The sequence below is a fragment of the Vicia villosa genome, unplaced genomic scaffold (genome assembly GCF_029867415.1).
Source record: "Vicia villosa cultivar HV-30 ecotype Madison, WI unplaced genomic scaffold, Vvil1.0 ctg.003467F_1_1, whole genome shotgun sequence".
Classification (NCBI taxonomy): domain Eukaryota; kingdom Viridiplantae; phylum Streptophyta; class Magnoliopsida; order Fabales; family Fabaceae; genus Vicia; species Vicia villosa.
The window spans coordinates 16,553-35,408 of record NW_026706213.1 but is presented as its reverse complement, the minus strand read 5'-3'; the positions used below and the strand labels follow the sequence as shown (position 1 = coordinate 35,408).

Genomic DNA, 18,856 nt, shown 5'->3' with positions numbered 1-18,856 from the left:
TTTATTTATTTTTAATTATAGAAAATTTTGTATTGGTTAGATGAATCATCAAGATCAGATAATAGTTTGATTTGTGTTGAAGATTTATAGTTCAACTAATGTGTATTAAGTTTTTTTTGGAAAAATTTACTCAAATACTATTGTTATTTAGAATTATTTTTATTAAGTACAAATAACAATATTTATAAGGATAAAAAAGTAATTTGATTTTAAAATTTCTCCCCTCCCGTTATGGACCAAACATACATGTTGTTAAAAACTCATCTCCTTGAATCAAACATTAAATTTTCTCCCCTCTCCTCTTTTCCGTTGAACCAAACGGATCCTTCTCTATTAAATTCTCTTCCCTCCCCTCCCCTCTCCTCCTCTCCGTTGAACCAAACAGTTTCTAAGAAGATAGCTATGCTCCTAATTGTATAAGAAAAGCCGGAACAAGCTCAAAACTGCATCTTTGCCTATGAAAAATCTCACTTGAGAAGTTTTAATATCACTTTTTTTTCTTTTTTCAAATTTGATGATAAACTCCTCCAACTTGTCATGGCAGAGTAAGCTTGTGGAATTAATGACAAATATAGTCCTCGCTAATTATTTAAAACTTCCCAGATGGTATGGCTTTGTGTTTTGCAGACATGGCCATATGGTGAAGTTAATAAATGGGACGGATTCTAAAAAATGATATTAATATTTTGATTAACCAATGTTAATAAAGTAATTTCTTGATTGAGCATGAAACTGTTGACACCAAAGGGATAAGGCAAGTTTATGTTTTTATGAACAAATTATAATAGTACAGCAACCATTAAATGAAATATAAACACCACAACACAACCCCATTGTACATTCCCAATCAAGAAAAGTAAACCAAGAGCCTCAATTGCGACAAATCCGAGCTGTTGGGTTAGTGACACAAACAGGGGCATACTTTTTCTTGGCTTCTGGGGTACCTCTTTTAGGTTCATCTTCATCTGCCATTGCAACACCAGCAACAGAACAAACAGCAGCTGTTGCTGCAACAAACATCAACTCTCTCCTTCCATTGCTTCCCTCCTTGTTGATGTCATATCTGACCATCTTTTCCCCTTCAACAGCCCTGACAGCGTTGATAACGAATCTTCTCTGTGTTGCTGCGGCTGACCGGTTGGTTACGGCCGGAAAGCCAAGGATTGAAGCTGTCATGGAGATTGATGTCATTTCTACAATTTGATCCTCTTTGCTAGTTGCTACCTTCTATGGTGCATGTGGTCAGATGGAAGAATGTATTTAAGGAATGTAAAACATACAAAAAAGGACTTCTTGTGATGGGACCATGCAATATCTTATCTCATTAAAAAATGACCAATAAGTTGTTGCCACATTGAATAGTTGATAATAGTGGAACTAATATCTTATCTAATTTGTTTTAATTTAACCTTTCTATATAGAATGAATTACATTTTTTAAGTCATTTGCATAAAACAGATAACTAATGGATGTAAACAGAATCCTCATCTCTTGTTCTGTATGGTGGAGGCAATAAACTGTCAATGTTAGCAAAAAGATCTTCACGCCCTGGCGGTGATTTCGCAAACGACGAATCCAAAACCGAGTCTGGAATTGCTACCATAGTTTCTTCAAGAAATGATTTTACTGTCTGCAAGGTTAAAAAATGTGTTAAGTTTTTGAAGCACCTAATGAAGTAACTGAGGTATAAAAAAAAAAGGAGATATTTTTATAGTATGCCAAAAGATAGCTACAAAGCGGTAAACTAGCATCTGCATTCTGCATGCTATAAAATCCTCCTAATTTCGCATCTTATTGATGACACGATACTTTATTGTATTTCTTGATCTTCCAAGTTACTATATTACATTATAAAAAAGTGCAGTAACATGACATAAACTTTCACCTTGAGGACAGGTTCCACTATTATCTTCCAATTTTAAGGTGAAACATACTGAAAAAATATTTCCTTATAGCTGTCTTAATTGGTTCCTCGTTGTGCTATTAACAGCTGACTAATTAGTAAATTACTTTCCAACATGCAAGCACTAATTCTGTTTAGTACATAATTAACATATAGCAGTTCCCTTACTATCCATGAATGAGAAAATCAGGGAAATTACAGAAACTTAAAGCATACTGGGTAAGATAAGTTTGTTTATCTGGATGTTAGACGACTTCATCTAATCAATATGATATAAATGAAATACTATACACCATATTTAGATTTTTTCATAGTAAATATACCGTGCAAGTTTGGAAAGCGGAATCTGCTTTGCGCTTCCAAAGTCCATTCCCAGGCTCAGAATGAAAAAAACCAAGTAAAGGCTGCAATAAAGTAAATAATGGTCATGTGAACCTTAGTTGAACCACAGTAGGAAAACCATAAAAGGATAAAAAAAGAGTGGGTATAACTGCATAAAGTGACATTACAAGTATGTTTGGAACATTATTGCTTTATGCGATTATTTTCTACATCAGTGCTATTAGAAACAATGTAAATAGGGTAACTAGACTGCTTCGGTGTTGTATATTATTATGAATTGGGGTAATTAGGGTAATCCATGACACTCATATATATAACAGCCTCATTTGTGTAGGTAACACGTAAATTCATCATATGCACTCTCAATTTTATCTTTCTCAAATATGGTATCTAGAGCCTAACGGAAGGCAATCCTAATACATGGTTTGGTGTTAATATTATAACTAAGTAGGAGACTTGTTATGTTGCTTAGGAGTAGGCCAAGATCCATTATACCAATGATACTCAGTGCCTGTATAGACTTTTTCAAAATCTGATAAATGTTATTGCCTCGAAATGTTTTGATTGCTCCATAGAAAAATATTTACTTAAACGTATCCTACATAACTTAAATGAACTCTTGGCTCCCGCAGCCTCGCCAGAGAAGGAATTTGAGAAGCAACTTATCTTTTTCGTGTTGCTAGTTTTAAATGGGTTATCTGCAAAGTAATAATCCTTATCTTATCAGATTTCGGGCCTCTCACTGCAGCTACTTCGGATTCTGCATGATCAAGCTTACTATGTTTACCAGCCAAACCATCTTCTGAATGCCTCCTAACCTATTATATTCTTCTACCTTGGGTCTCTCAGAGTGGTGATGTGGTTGGTCTCACAAGTCAAGTTAACCTCATCCCATGTGTCAGAGTGGTGAATGTGGGAGAATGTGGTTGGTCCTTTATTTTAAGGCCACCCATCACACCACTGGTAATAAATCCCTTTTCCTTCACTGATGACTTTTCAAGGTGCTTTTTGATGAAAGATTGATCTGAATTGTTTAAAATATTTCACAACTTATATTCAAAGATTTCTACCGAAATTGGTTGTTCATTTCACATTTTAAGGAGAGATAAAGCAAGGGAATATTTTTCTGCCAAATTCAAGTCTTTTCTACCATCCAAAGGGATGATTCATCAATTTAGTTGTCCAAATAATCCACAAGTGAATGGTATTGTAATCCCTTTAAAAATTTAGGGAGTTGCAATCCTTACTGCTGGTTATTTAGTTAATCCTATGTCACCTTCTCTACTAAATAACCAAATTCCACATTCCATTTTATTTTCAGATGAATCTACATTTAAAGCGTTTGTTTTAGGTTTTTTAAAATCATTTTTAATGTTCTAGTTATGTTTATGTGTAGGCTACTCTCAAATAGAAAAATATTTTCATGTTGAAAATGAAATAGCTATTTTGGATTAGCTTTTGAGAAAATCATATTAATAAACAAACAATTTTAACATGCATAGTTTTTAACTTGAATTCTTTTTCAACCATGGTTTATACTATTTTTAAAAGTCTAAAGAATAACCTCTTGAGTTATTTTCATCAAAACTGATTTTTAGGGTCTGTTTGGTTCAACGGAGGGGAGGGGAGGAAATTTAATAAAGGGGAGGGGAAGGGAGGGGAGGGGATGTATTTTAATTAAAAGTATGTTTGGTTCAAACGAGGGGGAGGGAAGGGGAGGGAGAATTTTTAATTAAAAATATGTTTGGTTCAGGAGGGGAGGGGAGAGATTTTAAAACTAATTTACCTTTTAACCCTTAAAATAGTATAACACTCATGCTAAATCAAATAAAATAAAAGTGATATCCTTAATTTTTTTTGTCAATTCATAAACAATATAGATAATCAAACACAAAATATTTACTATTTCAAATACTTTAAAATACATTAAAACGTAAATAAAATATTAATATATTTCATACAATAATCAAATGATCCATGCTCAGATGAATTATTTTATCATCTTGATGATCCATCTAATTCCATAAAATATTTATAAAATTAAATTTTATATAATATAATATATATATATATATATATATATATATATATATATATATATATATATATATATATATATATATATATATATAGCTCATATACTACAATTATATTATATATAAATATATAATACAACACAATAACTTATAAAACAATTAAGTTCTTACAAAATAATAAATTAAAACGAATATAATAAAACACATGAAAAATGAAGAAAGTTGAGTTACTATATTAATATAAAATATAAAATCATGGAGTTACCGTAAAAAATGGAGGAATTCTAATAAGACGATAAAAATTAACGTATAATATATATTAAAAATAATTTAAGACTTTAATTAAAAAGTGAGGGTACTTTTGTCAATATAGAAAAAATAGATTTTATCATAACTCCTCTCCCTCCCCTCCCCTCCAAATCCCTCCGATTTGGGGGGAACGAAAAGTTGCTTCAGGAGGGAATCTGATTACCTCCAATCCCCTCCCCTCCCCTCATAAAAAATTGAACCAAACATACTTAACTTAAAATATTCCCTCCCCTCCCCTCCCCTCCCCTCCCCTCCCCTCCCCTCCGAAATCCCCCAACCAAACGGACCCTTAGAGAATCTAAAATACACGGGCTCACCACTCTGAAATCCAATGTATTTTCGTTCGATATTCTAGAATGCAGATTCGGATCGTAACATGTACATTTTTGCTTAAATTTAAGGCCGGGGGAGTGTATAAAATATAAATAGACGCTCTTGCTGAGTGCGTTACTTAATCCAGCATTCCGAAATCTCTATCATATTTTCTTCTCAAATTCTCATGTGCTCTATCTTCTCATGTTACTCACTCATCTGCTTTATCTTTTCAATTTCTCGCTTTCTTAAATAGTAAAAATTCTAAGAGTATGAAGTTTGGAAACAAAACAAGTTATATTTGTATGTTCGTACCTTCACAATGTCTCGCACAGTTGGCCGAAATCCATATTTTAGTAACACTGAGTCTCCGTATACTTGGTATTTCTCAAGGACCTTAATAAAATAAATAAGAATAATAATGATTAGCAAATTCTAAGTAATGACAAAAGTGAAGTAAGAAATTTGTGCAACTTAGTCCACTCAAATTGAAATAGTATGTGATTGAACCTGACGACGTGTAAGACCAATACTTGGTACACCATAAATTCCAGTATCAACGTTTCCCAAAATATGCCAAGGGCTGTTGAAATTAAAACAATGGTTACTGGAGCTACCAAGTATCAATTTATATAAATCACATTAAAAATGTTCATTAACAGTGAAAACATTATTAGAGGCCAAATCATTTATGAACTTCAACCTAACAATTTAAGGTTTTAGAAATTAGGACATTTGGTTCTTGACGTGCTAACAGAACCACAACAACTAATTAGTCAACAGTTGTATCCTTGTCAGTCCTCATTTTCAAATCTAGTCACAAAATATTATACCCGTGTACTTAGTCTAACCCTTTAACCCAAAGTTCAAAAATGTGTTTTAAACTTTTAATCCATAATTATAGATATATAGCACATATGTCTAGATTGATTATTCTTGCCTTTTATTTCTTGATGTCTTTCCAGAGAACTTAGCAGTTGCAGGAGATTAGTGGAAAAGTTAAATTATATCACCATGACCAAACTTAGTTTAGACCGATGATTGCACACTTCATTCCTATTTTTTAACTGGTGAGCAAGTGATAGTATAGCATTAGTATACTGCAGTTTTCTCTTGAAAGTAAAGGTCAAGTAACAATATTTATTCATTTTATTTTTAAACTCGGTGTAATTTTGAAATTTGAAAAGCTTCTGTTCTCAGAATTTGAAATTTCAGTGAGACTAAAGAAATAAAGGAAAACTCCAGGAGTATGTTAGGTGAAATTGACTCCCAGATCATATCCAAACTATTCTAAAAATTGTTTATCATATAGAAATATTGCCAGACAGACTAAAAATAAAGGAAAATTCTACAAACTATATTAGGTGAAAATTGACTTCCAGTTCTTGTCCGACTTTCAATTAAAAAGTTGATCATATAGAAAAAGTCCCAGTCAGGTATAAAATAAAGGAAATTTTCAGAAAATGTTTTTAGGAGAAAATTGACATCCAATTTTTGTCCAACTTCTAATTTAAAATAGATATTGAGATAAGAAGTCATTCCTGTCCAGAAATGGGAGACAGTTTTATTAATGAGAAACAAAACAAAAACAAAAAAGGAGAATAGAGGAAAAGATCAGAAAGCTCCCAGCTAAAGAGGACCTCTCCTAGCACAAGCAATAAGTTCAGAGAAAAGGCGGAAGAAAATAGCATAATCTCTTGACCTAAACCACAGCTTGCCTTCTCCATGAGACTCTCTTTCTCTCTCTTCTAACCCCCTTACATCCATCTTTCTTAAATAAATCACATTCTTCTCTCCAGTCTTAGCTCTACGAGAATACAGTTTTAGGGCCTTTGTTTTAGGCTTTAGCTAATTGTGATTCGTCAATCCCATCACATTCTACCGTTTTTTCAATCACTAGGTCATTTATTAGGATTCAAACAGAAAAACTTGTTCCCCGGTTATTGAAATGCAGATTCTGGATGTTTGAAAGCATTTGACACTTACTTGTGGTAGGCAGCACGTCCAACCATAACACCATGAGCGCCAATCTTTAGAGCTGCATTGGTCTACAATCAAAATCCATGTGTAAGGGTATCACCAAGGAAGTATTGGATCAATATGTAAGGATATAATCCAACAAATGACATATACAATAATACAATAACAAAGTCACAAACAACAAAGATAATTAATTTGATACAGAACAGCACAAACAACAGAAGTATGAGCAGAACTATATAAGCTCTTCCCTGGAACTTTGAGCAAAAAAGTGCAGCCCAATCTAATGAAGGAGCCAAGTGATACCTTCAATGTTAGAAATATCACAACATAATATCTATCGCCAATCTCTTTCCTTAACATGAGTTATTTCCTATTTCGCTGTATTGTAAAAGAACTCACTGGACTGTTACAAAATATTGTTTCTACTAATTTTATCACTAAAGATATCAGTTTCTATCAGACTGAACTCACCTCATCAACACAATTAATGCCACCATTGATTGTAAATGTTAAGTCAGGAAAGTCGCGCAAGAGGCCATAAAAGTATTCATATCTGCATTAAGGGATGAGTTATCTCCAATGCTATATATAAATAATAATGACTATAAAAATAAAGTTTTGTTGGGACATACTTCAGTGGAGGAATGCTCCGATTTTCAGCGGGACTGAGGCCATTCAATAGTGCCTTTCTTGAGTGAATTATGAAATGCCTAGTAGGTGACAGAGAAGAGACCTTGTAAATGAAATCACCTGATAGACAAACAGCAAAAGTGCCAAATAAAGATCAATGTGTAATCTCAACAACCAAGGGCACAAATACTTTGAAGAAATAATAATCCCACGTAGAGTAAGGGCTTTTAAATTATATCAATAACAATAAGCTTTTAGGACAATTGTTACCTAAAAAGTGCCCATCTTATTATGCTCTATCTGAAATTCTAAGAAGCAAGTATCAAACCAGCATCTAAGATTTGAGTGTCATTTGCTACAAACCAAAGTTATATAATGCTTTTCAAAAGAAGGTTTGTATGAAGAAAAATAGGGAATGGAAGGTTGTGGTCAGTGTCCTATAGGTAATAACCCGAATATCCTCAAAAATAGTACAAGACGCACCCAAAAATCAAGACCAGATACTCTTATAAGTTACAGCTAAGTAACAAGCATAGGTCTTAATGAAGGTTGAATCTTGAGATAATTCACCAAGATTGTTTTCATCCATATGGAGGAGTGTACAACAGTTAAGGATGAGACAATGAGAAAGAAAGCACTGTGGCGTGAGAGAAAGCACTATGGCATCGACAGTAAGTATCAAAAATATTTTCCACGACTCTTTTTAAAACCACATCTTACTTCTCACAGCATTTCCTCATACAGAATCACACTACCCAAATGCCACCTGTGCCTATATTATGTTATACTGCAGCCCATTTTGAGTTAATATTTTCAATATGCCCCATCATATCCTCCTAGCATTCATGAGTCTAACAACTTATAAGCCCTACTTAAGGCTTGTAGTATGCCTTGACTTGGGATGGAACAAAAAATGTTGTTAAGAAAGGGCCTTACATAGTTCATTGTATGAATCATGATCATCCACGCCGATTCGACATTTGACACTGACAGGTACATTTGTATTAGCAGCAATTACTGAAACAGCCTCGGCAACAAACTTTCCTTGTATGCATTAGAGTCCTCTATTAATGCACAATGATAAAGAAAACATAAATCTCTTTGCATGTCATATTTAACCATGGATAGTTTTCTAACCTTTGGCTCAAGCATAAGACGCGCACCAAAGCATCCCCGTCCAGCTACTCTAGGACTAGGGCATCCACAACTGGTATACGTTGAAAAATAAATAAAGGGATATGTTAAATATCAATACAACAAAGACATTTCCAAACTTAAGATGGTAGGAAACAAACTAACTTGAAGTTGATCTCATCATAGCCGTACGCATCAGCAAGTTCAGTTGCTTTCGCCAAATTCTTTAAATTACTGCCTCCAATTTGAAGCACAATAGGATGTTGGTCTGGAGAAAATGCCAAGAATCTGTCCTGAGCATAAGAAACAAAAAATAATCAATGGTTTTTCACAAAATTCATCCCAAAGTGATGGTTTTGTATACCACCTCATAAATTTCTTCTCTTACACTCCACACACACATGCCCACGGCAAGGAGAGTTCAATTTTATATTAGAACTATCTAGCATGAGAACACGATATTTCCTACACTTTTCTCACCCTTTCTCAAACTATCCCTCTCATTCTTACTGTAAATCTTCTTTTTCACAGGTGATACTACTACTAGTACTATAACTAACTGAAGCTTGCAAACAATAAGCTTCCACCTAACAACTTGAACTTATAGAAGATTCAAACTTCAACAAACTGCAACCACAAATCTCATTATCCATACAACTTCTTAGTATTTCTTTCTGCATATTCTTTGTTTTTTGTTTACAAGAAGAATTATAACCTCGAAAAAGGTGCGTCTGTGTCAATGTCCGAAACTGTTACCGACACTTGTAATTTCATTTAATTCATTCATTTTTTCCAAATTATTACCAGTATCGACGTATCAGTGTTGGCGTAGTGTTTCCAGTGTCCGTGCTTCATCAATTATCATTATAAACTTACCAGATTACCCTTTTGATAAACAATTGTTTCAGCCGCGAGCATCTCCGTATATAACCAAGCATGTTTCGAAATGAGGCGTGCAAGAGTTCTATAATGATTATCCGTCCAATCCATCATCGGAGCGACACTAAAATCCAAGCAACAACAACAACAAACCATATCAAACCATAACATCATACCTATCTATAAACATCAGAAGCATAAAGTAAGAAGAGAGATGAAAAAAAAAAAGCATAATACCTAAACCAAGGAGGAAAGTAGTCATTTGCCACCATCGTAGCTACACTCTGAGTTTCTTCCTTTGAAGTATAAGAAGATAATAACCCTAACCTGCACAAATTTTTCTAAGATGTGTGTGATTGTGAATTGGGAGACGGTGGTTGAAGATAAATTAAGTTAAGGAAGGGGAGCGGCGGTACTTACTCGGACTCCGGCGGAAGTTGCACAGAATCCGGCGGCAAATTGAGAAGTTTTGATTTTGAGCTTTCTGTGTTGGTTTGATGTGTAAGAGTCTCCTCTCGAACCAAAAGTATGGAGACTCTTCTTCTAAGTTCTAATCCAAATCTTTATAAATAATGGGTAAATAAATATCTATTAAGAAGTTACTCCCTGATAGAAATTTTAAAGAAAAATTGTTGATTTTATTTATTAAAATACATATATATTCTCTTTGTTTTGAAAATAATTTATATATTTGTAAAAAATGATATTATTAAAAATACTTTTCAAATTTTAATATAACATTGATTTTTATAATTGATAGTGTTTGCATCATATTCTCTCTATTGAGTGATTAATAAATGAAATTTAGTTGAGGGAGATATGACATGATTTGTGGAAAATTCATTTGGAATAGGCATTCTATTGGTAATTAAATGGTCTATCACAAGCTAGACAAGGTTGGTTGATGTTGTTTGGAATCAGGGGCCGGAATATGTTAGGTTGAGTTAGACTTTGTCAAGTCTGAATCTGGCCTATTGAAAAATTCAGAAAATTTCTTGGCCCTGTCCTATGAGGTGAAAAAAACTATGGAAAAATTGAAAATGCCCCTAAGCTTCCGGAAATACATTTATGGACGCACCTTATGCACACATAACTCATTCGTTTCTGAGACACGCTCCAAATTTATGAATAAATTTAGTTCGAAAATGCATTTTCGGATTATCTCCTTTCATCAACCATTATTTTTGAAGTCCTACCAAAAATATCGCCAACAAATATATTTAGATGTTACTATTTTGAAATTCATTATATAATTTAGATGTTATATAAATTTATGAATATATGTTATCGTGATGAAGATGAACTTTTCTGGTGGATCCTACAATGTGGATACACCAAGTTCATCTTCGTCAAAGTAACACCTAAAACTATTTATTTTCTAACTTTCTTGCTTTAATAGGGTGTCTGGAGAAGATATTTATGAGATATTTGAAGGAGAAAATCTCTACTAATGGTGAAAGATTGGGTGGATATATTTACTTTAAGAAGATATAGGGTTTTAGCCTTTCATGCATTGCCCTTAGCGAATACCTCACTATACATGAATTATGAATTTTGATGAGTATGCACAACTTTAACTTTATTTGATGAGTATGCACAACTTTAATTTTATATAGACCATGTGGTTCTACTTATAGTCATTTCTTTTATGTGTTTGCAACCACATTTAAAATGGATAACTCTCGACCCAGAGTTTGGAAGGCGACAAGGGACAACTCCATCGTATGGATAGATCAAGAGATGTTGGATATTGTCTCTATCTTCATCAACGAGGGTGGTGTATATCACGCTTTAATGAGGTGGGTCCCGCCTCAGAATGGGAGGTGATTCCCCCTAAAGGAATCAAGCGGATATGCAACAAGTATGATGGATGTGTCATCCTATGAATGTATGTTTTCCTTGATAGGTTTTTGCATCCCCTTCCATGACTTTGAGGTATACGTTCTAAATCTTTTAGTAATTTCTCATTCGCAACTACATCTAGTGAGACGGGCTTATGTCAAATTCTTCCAATATTTGTATGAATACAAGAAAGATGTGTCAACCTTGACACTGTTTTTTCATCTCTTTAAAGCCCAACGCAGATCTACCGACTCGGGGAAAATTCTTTGTATGATCTCTCTCACATAAAATACTAAGATGTTCGAGGTTTACTCTAATAGTGCAAAGAAATTCAATAACTAGTATTACATGGTTACCTATCTTGCCTAGGAGGCTCATGCTAGCATATGCAACGTAATATTTTCAAGTATCGGGGCCATATTCATTTCTTGGCAGATGTCGGGTCTTACATCTACAAATTGAAAGACTTATCCTAAGAAGAGACTTATATTAAGAGAAAACAGGTAGCCTTCTTTCAAGATTCGGTAGCCTCCTTATGGGATGATACTAAAGAAACAAAAGAAGTGCTTCATAGAGAAAGGCTTGCAAGTAGAAACTACTACAAAAGAGGCTAAGTAGGAATTTAGGGTGAGTAACACAAAAGACTTCATATTTTCTTTAATGTTTCTTAAGTGATCATTATTATCCTATTTTAATTAATTCTTGGGTTGTAGATAAGATGAAATGTTATTGCACAATGCTCTAGATGAAGAGGACGCCTACTTTCACCCCTTGCATGCAGGCTCGGCCCTGTGGTTGTGTAACCAGACCAATAACACATGGCCTCAAAAAGTTAAGGGCCCCAATATTTATCTTCATGTTAAACAGTATATATTAGTTTACAAAGTTAAGACAATGATATCAAAGTAGTATATCAGAGTTTTGCAAACAGAGGAGGATTTGATTTTTCAATTTTATTTTATTAGTTAGATTCTTTTATTCACCAAAAGTGTTGCTATTGAAGGTTATTGTTAGGAAGCTAAGTTAAGAACCCTAACAAAATTAAAGAAAAGCTGTAAATTCTACACTAAGAAGACAAATAAAATTAACTAAGGAAAATAAAGACTCATTTCTTTCCATTGATATCTAAAATGTGTCAAAGACACTACATTATATAGTGTCACTGATGGATAATCTAACAAAATACCTAAACATTAAAGACCCACTTAAATGATAATTACAAAGCCCAACTAAAATAAACTAACTTAAATAATATAATTCTACTCTCTATCATTACCGTCGGATCCACTTGAACCTTGTCCTCAAGGTTCTAAAAATAGAAGGAAAAAAACCTTGAATTTTTTTCTCATAAGTCGACCATATCCTTGATTCACCAATACCAATTACTTGTCCATGGTAGAATGATAAATGAATTTCTCTATCCACATATTAAACAGTTCCTACCACTCCAAATATAAAAGATGGAAACAAATTTTTGGGAGTGCAATTAACACATGGCAATTCAATGTTAGAACATTATTTTGGCATATATTATGTCTACGCAGCAAAAATGGAATAAAACAAAAGGCTGTTTGGAGTTATCCTTTTGAGAGATAAAAGGGCATGTGGCAACTTTTAATTAGTAGGATAAATGTCACAAGGATTGTGCTTTTTATCAATGGCTTAGATTTTACCAAGATAACGTAACAAATATCCAACGGCCTTTTCTTTTCTTTCCGGATTGCTTTTCATTTCTTCTCCTCTCCCCCTTTTTTTTCTTATCTTCTATTGTGGTGTTAGAACATCGGGTGGTTTCTTCGGTGGCCTCAATGGCTCCAATGGTTTTGGTGATGGCAGCTCCGAAAGTGACTCTGATGGTTTTGGCGGCAGAAGTGCCGGTGTTGATGAGATTTTGTTCGGTGAAATAGAAGATGGTTGTTGCATCAAAGAAGGTTTGAACGGTGGTTTTAATAGTAGATCAGGAGGTTTAGGCGTGCGGTGGAGGCAAAATATGAGGAGAAGCTATTGAAGATGAAGGTTTTAACAATGATTTCCATGATTGATCTGGTGGATTTCTTTCTCCTAACTTTTTTTTGATGTGGGTAGATTTTTGGTGAGGAAGGATGATATCAATTTGTGTTTCTCTGTCACCAACCTTCTCCATCTCAGTATCAATGCAGATAGATTTCTTTGAAACTTCAACAGCAGATGCAGCATCGATAACCATTGATGCAGCTCTAGAAGCAGCCAAAGAAGCTACCTCTTCACTGATGGTGGATTTTTATTCCTCTAAAGCTGCAGTTTTAACAAGGTCAACAGCAGCATCAGCCAAAAAAACTGTCTCTTCTATCTGTTTTTCTGCATATCTCTTGAACACATATTTTTCTTTGAGTTTTTCTTGTGACCTTTTGATAGATAGAATAGAAGCTTGATATTTCTCCTCAATAGCTCTCTTTTGGTTCTGATATTTTTATTCTGCTAGATACAAGTTTTGGAAAAATTCTTGAAAATCATTTGGATAAGTTTATTCTTGAGTGAATGGTTGGTGATGTACTGATATATGCTCCAAGTTGTTGTGAGTGGTGATAGGATGTGGGAGAGATACAGATGGTTGTTGATGTGATTGATATGGAGGATTATTAGGGGTATGTGGAATGTTTGGATTTGAGGTTGAAAATGGAGTGTTATTGATGTCGGAATAAAACCATGGAATGGATGAGGAATAAAATGGAGATGGAGTGGTAACATATGGAGGAATGAAAGATTGATAATATGAATATGCCATGGAAGGATTGAAGTTCAAGAATGAAAGCACCAGTGTTAGAAAGCTAAGTTAAGAACCCTAACAAAATTCAAGAAAAGTTGTAAATTCTACACTAAGAAGACAAATAAAATTAACTAAGGAAAATAAAGACTCATTTCTTTTCATTGATATCTCAAATATTTCAAAGACACTACATTATATAATGTCACTAATGGATAATCTAACAAAAGATCTAAACATTAAAGCCCACTTAAATGATAATTGCAAAGCCCAACTAAAATAAACTAACTTAAATAATATAATTCTACTCTCTATCATTTATGCAACTACTTCTAACCTTAAAAATATATACACATGCTTTTAAACTATAAATATATGTAAACCACCACACAATTAAATATAGTTTAAATGCAAACCGTGAATTAATACTTTTAATATTTTAGCTATTAAATCTTATAAATGTTTTATATTAAAATATTATATATATTATGCTTTATAAAAAAAATTATTGAAATATTTTATATATTTGAAAATATATTTTATTTAATTTTATTTTGTAATAATATATTTAAAAGTTGACAATTTCATCATTATTTTCAAGTAAATTATTACGATTGAATAGATAATAAATTATTAAATTTAAAATATTTTAGCATTTTATAAAAATTTATAAATTTTTCATTAGTATAGCATGTTACTAGTTTAATATTTTTTTGGACTTGTATTTTTCTTTTTAATTTAAAAATATCCATATTGGTCATTTAAAAAAGATATTAAGAAAAATATTTTATGTTTTTTCATAGTCTTATTGTTAAAATAGGCACGTGTAGCGGCCAAGCGTTGTTTTTGTCAGGAATCGAACTTGGTATTCTCCGAATATCGTTCTTTGCAGAGACTCGTTTGCCACTTGAGCCCAAGCGCTTAGTATATATCGTATTTTATTTAAAACATATTTGTTACTTTAAAAAGTATTTTATTTGTATTTTAAGATACAATTTTTTTTTAGGGTTATTATCATTTTACCCCCTTGTCATATAGGTCATTTCTGGTTTACCCCCTGTAAAAAAAAATTTTGAAAAACAACCTTGCCATTTTAAAATACTAACAATTTAGTCCCTAAAGTTAAAATCCGCAGGAAACCTGCAGATTTTGACTTTAGGGACTAAATTGTTAGTATTTTGAAATGGCAAGGTTGTTTTTCAAAATTTTTTTTTAACAGGGGGTAAACCAAAAATGACCTATATGGCAAGGGGGTAAAATGGTAATAACCTTTTTTTTATGTTTTCTAAAACAATTCTCTTGGAATATTTGTTAAGTTGATTGATTAGCAATCTTTGTGAGAATATTTGTGAACTTGATACTATTTCTATAGTGGTTATTGGTAACTTGTGGAAACAACAATGTTCAAATGGAAGTCAATCAAATTGGTGATGCCTTTGCAAAATTTGCCTGAAGTCTGCCTAATACTTTTACGATTTTTTATGTTAATGCATCCTACTTATGCATTGACAGACCTAAGAGAAGCTGTTTTTTCTGTGTTCGTGACACTTACTCCTTTTCTTCCTAACAACAACAAACAAAATTTAAAACGGAATTTTGGAAGCCTATGGAGGATATATTTTCTCACTTGTATCATTCAACCACTGTATAGCAGTCATTCTTAATAACATGTTTTAAAAATTGATTCAGCCATCGACCCGTCAAAGACATTGTGTCATTAGCCGAGTCGAATCTTTGAATCTCTGGTTGAGCTGCATGATTTCATCTCTGGTTGAGCTGCATGATTTCGCTCATTTAGCTCCATTCATATTAGAAATTTCTACAGGTATTAAAACAGATCGAACCTCTTGTCGAACTGCATGATTTAATCTGATTAAGTAATTTCTATAGGTAGTAAAACAGAACCATATGACTCATAGACTATTAGAAAATTCAATAAAATCATAACTCAAAGTATCATAATTTCACAATATCATCCTTCAAATTCATAGCAGTTGACAATTACAGATTTACCTAATCAAACATATAACAAAATCCATAAACTAATTTTGAACACACAAAAAAACACATGACACAGTTCTACAAACACTATGTACTGAGACAACCAACAACATGATATATATATAATGGACACACCATATTCATAACATTCAACATATTGAAATCTCAGAGAATTAGACAAATCAAAAAAGAAAAACTCTAAGCATAAGATGATGAATGTTAATCAGAACAGGAAAATTTTGATCAAGCAAATACACAAGTTACAACAACACATTGATCATCATTTATACTCAATGCCAGCCAGAGTCAAGCACAGCATCTGGTAGCGCCAAATCTTTCTGATTCAAATTATCTTCTTCGCCGAAAGAACAATAAGCTGGAAGCTGATCATTAAATGCACCGCCGTAAATATCAAAATCTGTCAAACACAATTGGAAGAACTAAATTAGTGAAATAGAATCCCTTAAATAATAGGTGATGATAGTTCATAATTACAATTGAAATGGCAACGGTATTGAAAAATAAGATGCTAAGTTGCTAACTCTGAGTGGTTTCGATGTCGGGGCGGGTCCATCTTAAGAAGTTGCTTCCATTCCATTGTGTACTAATGCCTGCTTCATTGGGAGCCGTGCTATCAGTATTTGCTTGCAATGAATCAATACTTGAACCTTGCAAATTTTGATCTGAATTGTAGCATACTGATGAATCAATTAAATGATTGCAACCCGAAGAAACTGGAACGGATGGACAAGGCTCAATCAGAGGAGCGTGAACCGGCGTGTCAGCAGACTCAAATGAGGTAAGTGGCGGCACATACATGCCACTCCTGGTACACTGTTGAGTCTGTGAGTTTTGGAATGAAGGGAGCTCAAAACTCATGGACCCATATATGGGCTCAGAAGAAGAGATATTTGACGCGGCATGAAAACCAGTTATAGGATTATCATATCCATGAAGAAGGCATGTGTTAAGAATCGGATCACATGGAGTAGACAATATAGGATATTTGCCATACTGATCAAATACTTCCAGGACAGCAGCACTACTGCTACTGTTCAAATATCTGCGCCGCACTACTGCTGCTCTACGCATGGGTAAGGTATTATGAGACGAATCTGAGCACCGTCCAACCAAGTCACTTTTTGGTTTGTAATCTTGTGTGTCAAAATTTGACGGCAACATATCTGGGTGGAATTTGAAATATTTAAGGTCCAAGTCAGTTATATCCAAGTTGAAGTTTTCTGTTTCATCATGCTGGCTGGGTTCATTTGCCAATGTGTCAGCACTTTCTTGACTGCCATTAAACGAATATTTGGATGTTATCTCGTCAGGATAGATTGGTAAGCCCGCTCGTTGCCGTTTCCTATATCTTGCATTCCAAAAGTTCTTTATCTCGTTATCTGTACGTCCCGGCAACTGAAAAGAAAAGAAAGAGGATTAAGCAAGGTATATATATACTCAAAAGAACAAGTAAATAACAAGCTCGATGATCAAAAGTAAGATTTGTCCGAATCATTATTTGAAGATGCATTCATATTGAGAAAAATGGTATCGTATTCCACAAGAAATTCCTTTTTATTTTTCAATTCTCTCAATGTCATAAATGCAGGATATCAGATGCAAACAACTATATGGATAACATTCATCTAAACAATATTAACATGATATACGCAAACAAAGAAGTTAAGTTATTACAAACCAATGCAGCCATTTGAGTCCACTTGCTTCCCTTCAGAAAGTGGAACTCAAGGATTTTGTGTTTTTCTTCAGCAGTAAATGGACCCCTTTTCAGTCCTGACCTCAAGTGATTCGACCATCGTAGACGACAGCTTTTCCCATCGCGAGCAAGTCCTGAATTCTTCTGGACTGCCTTCCACTTTCCCTCTCCGTACTTCTTAATATGATCTACCAAAATTTCATCCTCTTCCTTTGTCCACGGACCTTTCTTTAGAGCAACTTCTCCTCTTCCCCCGTTATCTCCCGATAATAATGACCGTCTACCTTCCTTTGGAGTTCCTTCTCCTCCTTCCGCGTTACCTCTTTGATCAGCTTCTTCCACAGGTAATAATAACCGGCTACGCTTTGGCTTTTTGCCACCGTCACCCCCACTTGATAATGATGAATTTTTACGTTTTGGCGTCGAAGTGCTACTCATGATTCAATATATCTAAAAAGTTAACAAAGTTTGAATAGTTTAGCACATAATTAAGCAAGTGGAAACAACAATTAACTACAAAAGTCTTGACTCTTGAATTAAACCCTAGCATTACTAATCTTGAAACAATGAAGCAGAATTTCTGAACAAGGAATAAAACTAAAAAGAAAGAAACAATAGCACACCATTACATGAAATCAATGAATCACCCAAACACCATTACATGAAATCAAAACAAGGGGAAAATGAAAAAGCAAAGAGATTTGAAACAAAAAGATCAAAATTTGAAACACCGAAATGGCAAAAATAAAGAAATTCAAAAATCTTTAGGAAGTGATTTGAGTGATCACCTGATATTTTGAAACTGATTATTCTGGAGGGAAGGGAAATGTTGAAACTGACACTGATTAGGGTTTTTTTTGGGACTGATTAGGGTTAATTACTTAATTTTGGCGATTATTTAATGAAGTACTTAGGATATTTATAATAGTAAGTGTTTGATTTAGTTACCAATTTTGAAATACTCTTATTTAATATTGGCGGGAATTATTTAATAATGTGTTCCAAGTGTTTATTTATTTTTAATA

The 18,856-nt window shown here is 33.6% G+C and overlaps 3 protein-coding genes across 4 annotated transcripts; all 3 read right to left on the bottom strand.

The window, feature by feature from the left end:
- Positions 1–750: 750 nt before the first annotated feature.
- Positions 751–1,254, bottom strand: LOC131641044 (photosystem II 5 kDa protein, chloroplastic-like). The gene has a single exon (XM_058911370.1). It carries the CDS (start codon positions 1,189–1,191, stop codon positions 871–873), a length of 321 nt encoding a protein of 106 aa, XP_058767353.1. The 5' UTR covers positions 1,192–1,254; the 3' UTR covers positions 751–870.
- A 45-nt stretch (positions 1,255–1,299) lies between these two features.
- On the bottom strand, positions 1,300–10,082 carry LOC131641043 (uncharacterized). Of its 2 annotated transcripts, none has more exons than XM_058911369.1 (13): positions 9,949–10,082; positions 9,766–9,869; positions 9,526–9,652; positions 8,815–8,942; positions 8,653–8,722; positions 8,452–8,554; positions 7,518–7,635; positions 7,357–7,438; positions 6,889–6,950; positions 5,413–5,485; positions 5,218–5,298; positions 2,227–2,307; positions 1,300–1,630 (listed from the first exon to the last, which is right to left on the bottom strand). In XM_058911369.1, exons 2-13 carry the CDS (start codon positions 9,798–9,800, stop codon positions 1,463–1,465), a joined length of 1,128 nt encoding a protein of 375 aa, XP_058767352.1. In that variant the 5' UTR covers positions 9,801–9,869; positions 9,949–10,082; the 3' UTR covers positions 1,300–1,462. The 2 variants fall into 2 exon arrangements, with proteins under 2 accessions (XP_058767352.1, XP_058767351.1); XM_058911368.1 differs by having other exon boundaries at positions 9,766–9,855.
- Positions 10,083–16,404: 6,322 nt separating this feature from the next.
- LOC131641040 (transcription factor GAMYB-like) lies at positions 16,405–18,269 on the bottom strand. The gene is made up of 3 exons (XM_058911365.1): positions 17,814–18,269; positions 16,657–17,530; positions 16,405–16,532 (listed from the first exon to the last, which is right to left on the bottom strand). Exons 1-3 carry the CDS (start codon positions 18,267–18,269, stop codon positions 16,405–16,407), a joined length of 1,458 nt encoding a protein of 485 aa, XP_058767348.1.
- Positions 18,270–18,856: the final 587 nt, after the last annotated feature.

Excerpts from the sequence above, each read along its gene's own strand:
- LOC131641044 (XM_058911370.1), bottom strand. The coding sequence starts at position 1,191 with ATGACATCAATCTCCATGACAGCTTCAATCCTTGGCTTTCCGGCCGTA.
- LOC131641043 (XM_058911369.1), bottom strand. The coding sequence starts at position 9,800 with ATGGTGGCAAATGACTACTTTCCTCCTTGGTTTAG. Across the intron at positions 7,439-7,517 it reads CGGAGCATTCCTCCACTGAA|ATATGAATACTTTTATGGCC; the intron begins GTATGTCCCAAC and ends CCCTTAATGCAG. Across the intron at positions 5,486-6,888 it reads GGACGTGCTGCCTACCACAA|CCCTTGGCATATTTTGGGAA; the intron begins GTAAGTGTCAAA and ends TAATTTCAACAG.
- LOC131641040 (XM_058911365.1), bottom strand. The coding sequence starts at position 18,269 with ATGAGTAGCACTTCGACGCCAAAACGTAAAAATTCATCATTATCAAGT. Across the intron at positions 17,531-17,813 it reads GGACTCAAATGGCTGCATTG|TTGCCGGGACGTACAGATAA; the intron begins GTTTGTAATAAC and ends TTTTCTTTTCAG. Across the intron at positions 16,533-16,656 it reads CGACATCGAAACCACTCAGA|ATTTTGATATTTACGGCGGT; the intron begins GTTAGCAACTTA and ends TGTGTTTGACAG.